Source organism: Myotis brandtii, unplaced genomic scaffold, assembly GCF_000412655.1.
Source record: "Myotis brandtii unplaced genomic scaffold, ASM41265v1 scaffold1782, whole genome shotgun sequence".
Lineage (NCBI taxonomy): Eukaryota > Metazoa > Chordata > Mammalia > Chiroptera > Vespertilionidae > Myotis > Myotis brandtii.
Window position 1 is genome coordinate 79,438 of NW_005356608.1, and position 5,884 is coordinate 85,321.

A 5,884-nucleotide genomic window follows, 5' to 3' on the forward strand; every position below is an offset into this window, starting at 1 on the left:
TCCCTTTTTTTCCAAAAAAAAAAAAAAAAAAAAAAAAAAAAAAACCCAGTTTATTCTTTCGTAATACAGGAAACATTTCCTGGAGATTAATCATTATTTTGACTTGCAAATTTGGAAAGGTTGAGAGAAATTAGTAAAGTAGCTTGTAACATCCTACGTTGGGTTTGGGATTTTTGGAAGTGGTTCTGCTGCTCTCCGGATGACAGCGATAGTGAGTCAAGCTGCTGAGGGTGATCTAAACAAACACTGTCACCCTATAAAGGTGGGACTCCAGAGGGAGGACCTAGAAGAGGATAGGCAAAGAGCAAGGCACTAAGACAACCCAGATCTGAGTGCAGCCTGGAGCAATGAAGAATCTTCCTGTGCTACTGCTGCTGAGTCTGGCAGTTTGCTCAGCCCATCCGCTGAACGGAGCTGCAAGGGACGAGGAGGACAGCATGGACCTAGTTCAGGTAACTAAGGGAGACAGCCTTCACGCTCATTCACAGGGCCAAGTGGGGAAACCACCTCTGCTTCCCATTCATAAAAACGCGTGCAAGTGGTTTGAATTACGGTGCACAGCTAGCTCAAGCACAGAGAGTTATATAGAGTTTTGCATGTGGGAGAGGTCTCGGTTTCACAGTTTGGGCACCTCCTGTCATGTAGGGCGAAGCGAAGGCCAGGTGTTTTCCTAAGGTCACAGACGGCATAGCAAGGAGAGTGGAGGAGATGTCTCTTGCTTTGGAATTTCTTTGGGTATTTTTTTTTAATAAGAGAAAATAATGGAATTTCATACATACAGATGTATGGGAACTCTGCATACATGAGCCAGAGACCCCACCTACAGGAGAGGCTCAGAGACAGAAATGGGATTGAGGTATATGAGACATCCTGAGCTAGGAATGAGGTAATGCACCTTGGGGGTTTCGAAGGGTCATTGCAGGATGAGGAGAGATGATTAGTAAATAATAGGTTGCCCTCACATATAGGTGGGTCCAAAAGGTTATCTGTGGTAGTATTTTATGGGCAAGCCCTCTAATTCAAATTCTTCTTGGATGTTAAGGGTGGGAGGCAGAAGTTTCTCTGGAAGTTCAGGGTGGGAGGCTAAAGATGCCTTTAACTCAAAATAATCTGCATATCACACAGGCACATTTTGGGGTGACTTGATCTGGATGCCCCTTCCCCCATAGGGAACCTTTAGATATTTTCATCCAATGTACAAATAACTAGATTTTTATGTTGCTAGTGTCATGTTTAGACACAGGGATTTATCCATTTACTTTTCTTAAGCCAAGTCCTTGTGAGACACACAAAATAGAAAATTGAGGGAACTGGATAAATATACCTGAAATATACAATGATGCCCAAAGAAGTAGGTTTGTTTTTTCTCCTTTAAATTGATTAGATCTATATTTAAATGTTCTATTTAATTTCAATTTGGTAATAAACTAAGCTGTAGAGATTATTTAGTTTAAAAGATAAAACAAAAGTGAGAAGAGTCTGATTAAAAAATTAAACAGAATGTGACACTTATTTCAGCAAACTGGAGGAATACTTCAAATAGATTAAGTGGGCAACTGCACAAATGTCCTCCAAAAGCCTAAAAAGTCCTAAGAATGACCTAAAAACTACACATTTTACTCCAATAGCACTACCTAGAAGACTACTACAACCTTGCAAAAGACGCAAAACAGTTTGCTAAAAGGAAGGACAGTAGCCCTGTTGTTAAAAAAATCCAAGAAATGCAGAAGTTTCTGGGGCTGAAGGTGACAGGGAAGCTGGACTCAGACACGCTGCAGGTGATGCACAAGCCCAGGTGCGGAGTCCCTGACATCAGAGAATTCAGGACCTTTCCCGGCATGCCAAAGTGGAGGAAGACTCACCTCACCTACAGGTAATGAATGGGTTCTGAGTGGTTTCCACATAACACTGAGATTTTATAAGGAGCTATGTCAGAAGAAAATATTATCTTCTTCAATTGTCCTCATTCAGGATTGTGAATTACACACTGGATTTGCCAAGAGATGCTGTTGATTCTGCCATTGAGAAAGCTCTGAAAGTCTGGGAGGAAGTGACTCCACTGACATTCTCCAGGATCTATGAAAGAGAGGCTGACATAATGATCACTTTTGCAGTTAGAAGTAAGAAACAAAATCAAGCAACATTAACAACAAAAACATGAAATGCATCTATTTACTTGGTGGTATTTTATTGGAAAAGTTTCCAAAGTGATTGTAGTTACCCTTCTTTCCAGTAAAAATTTTTTTTTCTCTATTAGATCATGGAGACTTTTTCGATTTTGATGGACCTGGAAAGGTTTTGGCTCATGCCTATCCACCCGGGCCAGGGATTAATGGAGATGCTCACTTTGATGATGACGAACAATGGACAAAGGATACATCAGGTTAGTATTATGTCTCTCAGAATGATTTTTTTTATATTTGGAAAATTATTAATAAGTAAGAACATTCAAGGAATGGGTTTTTTAATATTTGCTGATGGTTCAAGGACCAGCAGAATATATTTTTGTTGTAATCATTATTAACAACATTTTCAGATGTCTAAAAATGTTTATTATTTTCTGTCTAGGTGAGAACATTATAGGAAGCATCATTAAGTATTTCTTTGATGAATCTGGTTCTTGTGTGATCTTAAACCATCAGTAAAAACAATTTCTCATTATATCAAACAGCAGATATTCAAATTGTAGATTGTATCACATTGAATCTACACTAACATGTGCCCTGGATATTGATTATATCCAACTGGGGAAATGTCCCCCAATTACTTCTTTACTCTTCCAAACAGAAATGAGAATTAAATTCCAGAAACTGAGGTTTCAGGTCAGGTTTTTCTGGTTAAAATAACATTTTACTCTTTCTAGGTTAAGAAGGGTTATTGTGGATTTATTCTGAAGGAAAGGAGCAACCCCCAAATAAAATGTTTCTCAGTTTATAACTGGACTAGAGGCCCAGTGCATGAATTCGTGCACAGGTGGGGTCCAGCCGGCCAGCCCCAATCAGGGCCAATTGGGCTGGGCTGGCTGAGGGGAGGGGTTGCGGGTGGTTGGCTGGCAGACCTCATACCCTGGTCGAACTCCCGGTGGAGGGAAAAATTTGCATACTAGCCTTTTATTATATAGGATACTTCGAGGTATAGCTTCCAAAGTTTCAAACAATTGGCTAAAATAAATACTCCTGAAATTTAATTGGGATTTATAATAAAAATTCAAACAGAATCCCTGTAGAGAGTACAAATGTGAGGTTAGTTAATGCTGGATAAAAGCCTTAGTTTGATTGAATTAGCAACTTCTTCCTTCAAAGGAACATTCCTGCAAAGTCTCAAATGAGAACTTTAAAAGTAAAGTCCACTTACTTGGCATTTCAGTCCTAATTACCCAATGCCTTCCAATTATCAGCATGCTAATTTATTCTTATAACATGAAGAAAAAAAATCTGAATACAGCAAGTGTTTGTGCGGCCAAAATCTCTTATGACAAATGCTAGACATGATTGGGCATGTTATGTCTTAAATCAATTTTACAAATTCTTTTTTTTTATTAAATCTTTATTGTTCAGATTATTACATTTGTTCCTCTTTTTTCCCCCCATAACTCCCCTCCACCCAGTTCCCACCCCACCCTCCTCCCTCACTCCCCACCCACTGTCCTCATCCATAGGTGCACGATTTTTGTCCAGTCTCTTCCCGCTATGACATCTATCATTATTATTTTTGGAGCCAATATGTATTAAATAATCATCACGAGGCAGAAAAATTATGCAGGCAATATTCCGATGGCAAATAATGGCAGTAAGATTGTTTAAGGATTTCAGAATTGAGATAAATAAACTGTGATTCATTTAATTTAGACTGTAACCAACAAAGGTTAATCCAGTAAGACAGTACTTAGCTTTTCATTGACAAATGAAGAGAAATAAGTTTGTTCTATTCCAGAGTACAAGAAAAGGGACCTGGTTCTCATAAAGTTAACAGGCTCCTGAGAGAGGAATAGTTGGACATGGCTAGACACTTTGTCTCAAAGATTGATGTCACTAACAGGCCTTGAAAAAACAGCCTGCATTAAGTGTGTAATCAGTCAATTGACTGATTAATCAAAACTCAAGGCATAAAAAGCCCTGTGTGCTTCCTGAAAGTAAACAAATATAATACACAGCTGACATCTGTAATGTACATGCATTTAAGACATAAGTAACTCTTATTTATGATTTCCTAAATAGGGACCAACTTATTCCTCGTTGCTGCTCATGAATTTGGCCATTCCCTGGGTCTCGAACACTCGAAAAACCCTGAAGCTTTGATGTATCCAGTCTATAACTCATCCACAGACCTGGCCAGCTTCCGCCTTTCTCAAGATGATGTCACTGGCATTCAGTCCCTGTATGGTGAGTGATGCTGGGGCAATGAGGCATCCTACCTTCCCATGATGATCGTCAAGAAAGCTTTAAAATGCTGCAGGAAGCATTTGCAGTCAGCTCAAAGCCCTTTGGGAGTGTTTGGGAAGTATATGCCCTGACAGAAGCATCACACGCCTCCTAATGATTGCATCCGCACGTCTGTTCTCTGTAGGACCTCCCCCTGCTTCCCCTGATGACCCTGTGAAGCCCACAGAATCCGCAAGACCTCAGACACCGGCCATGTGTGATCCCACTTTGTCCTTGGACGCTGTCACCACCCTGAGGGGAGAAATCCTGTTCTTTAAAGACAGGTCAGACCAAGAAATTATCTTTTGATGTGCAACGCTTGAAAATGAAAACAAACAGAAACTCAATAGAGGCTTTTACACATTATAAACAGAAATGATTCCTCTGAACTGAAATGATTTGGGTCTGGTGCTCCAATTCCCACATTTTCCTAAAACGGTCTAGTTCATTGTTGAAGACTTACACAGCATGATTTAATTTTTGTCCTGTAATTGTTCCAAATGTTATAAGTCATGGTTGCTTTTAAGTCAGATACTTACACACACATCCGCCTATCTTTTTGAAAACGTAAAAGATGATATATAACATTTACACTGTTTTACATGAGTTGCAGGAATTTAAGGCTTATAGTCAGCCAATTAACTTGCATTGTAGGATAACTTTCTCTTCACAGAAGACGGGTATTCTGTAATCCTATGGCAGGAAGTCCAGTGCAGTTTTCTGAAGAAAAAAGAAAAATATTTTCCCAGTGGCAATATACCTGATCTCTGTCAGTCACCCAGCCTAGAAGCTGAGGGAATGGGGGCAGATGGGTTGGGCAGGAAAATGTGATAAAGATGGAAGACGGTTTTTCAATTTTCACTTCTTTTTACATGTATTCCAGGCACTTTTGGCGCAAATCCCTAAGGACTCTTAAACCTGGATTTTATTTGATCTCTTCGTTTTGGCCATCTCTTCCTTCAGGAATGGATGCTGCATATGAAGTGACTAGCAGGGATATTGTTTTCATTTTTAAAGGTAATTATTATATAATAATTTTTTAACCTGTTGAAATAAACCCTCTCACAGGAAAACTGAATAGGCCTTTAATTTTTTCTATTGTGACTACTTTATTACTCCAGCTAATGATGAAATGACAGAGACTGTTATTACTTTATTTATATACTAGGGGCCTGGTGCACAAAAATTTGTGCACTCGGGGGGGAAGGGGGGGTCCCTCAGCCCAGCCTGTGCCCTCTCACAGTCTGGGACCCCTCGGGAGATAACGACCTGCTGGCTTAGGCCTGCTCCCGGGTGGCAGAGGGCAGGCCCAATCCCTAGGTGGAGCCCCTGGTCGGGCTCAGAGCAGGGCTGATTGGGGAGTTGGGGCGCCGCCCCCTGTCATGCACAGAGCAGGGCGGATTGGGAGGTTGCGATGCCACTCTCAGTCACGCTCAGGGTAGGGCCAATTGGGGGGTTGGGGC

General features: G+C 40.6%; 1 protein-coding gene across 1 annotated transcript in view; it reads left to right on the top strand.

The window, feature by feature from the left end:
- Positions 1 to 277: 277 nt before the first annotated feature.
- Positions 278 to 5,884, top strand: part of LOC102252870 (stromelysin-1) — a 9,078-nt gene continuing 3,471 nt past the window's right edge. Inside the window, exons 1-7 of the mRNA XM_005863438.2 lie at positions 278 to 452; positions 1,629 to 1,873; positions 1,972 to 2,120; positions 2,258 to 2,383; positions 4,218 to 4,382; positions 4,567 to 4,705; positions 5,305 to 5,438. Of these exons, the coding sequence (XP_005863500.1) occupies positions 348 to 452; positions 1,629 to 1,873; positions 1,972 to 2,120; positions 2,258 to 2,383; positions 4,218 to 4,382; positions 4,567 to 4,705; positions 5,305 to 5,438 (1,063 nt within the window). The 5' untranslated portion in view covers positions 278 to 347. The remainder of the gene's footprint in view (positions 453 to 1,628; positions 1,874 to 1,971; positions 2,121 to 2,257; positions 2,384 to 4,217; positions 4,383 to 4,566; positions 4,706 to 5,304; positions 5,439 to 5,884) is intronic.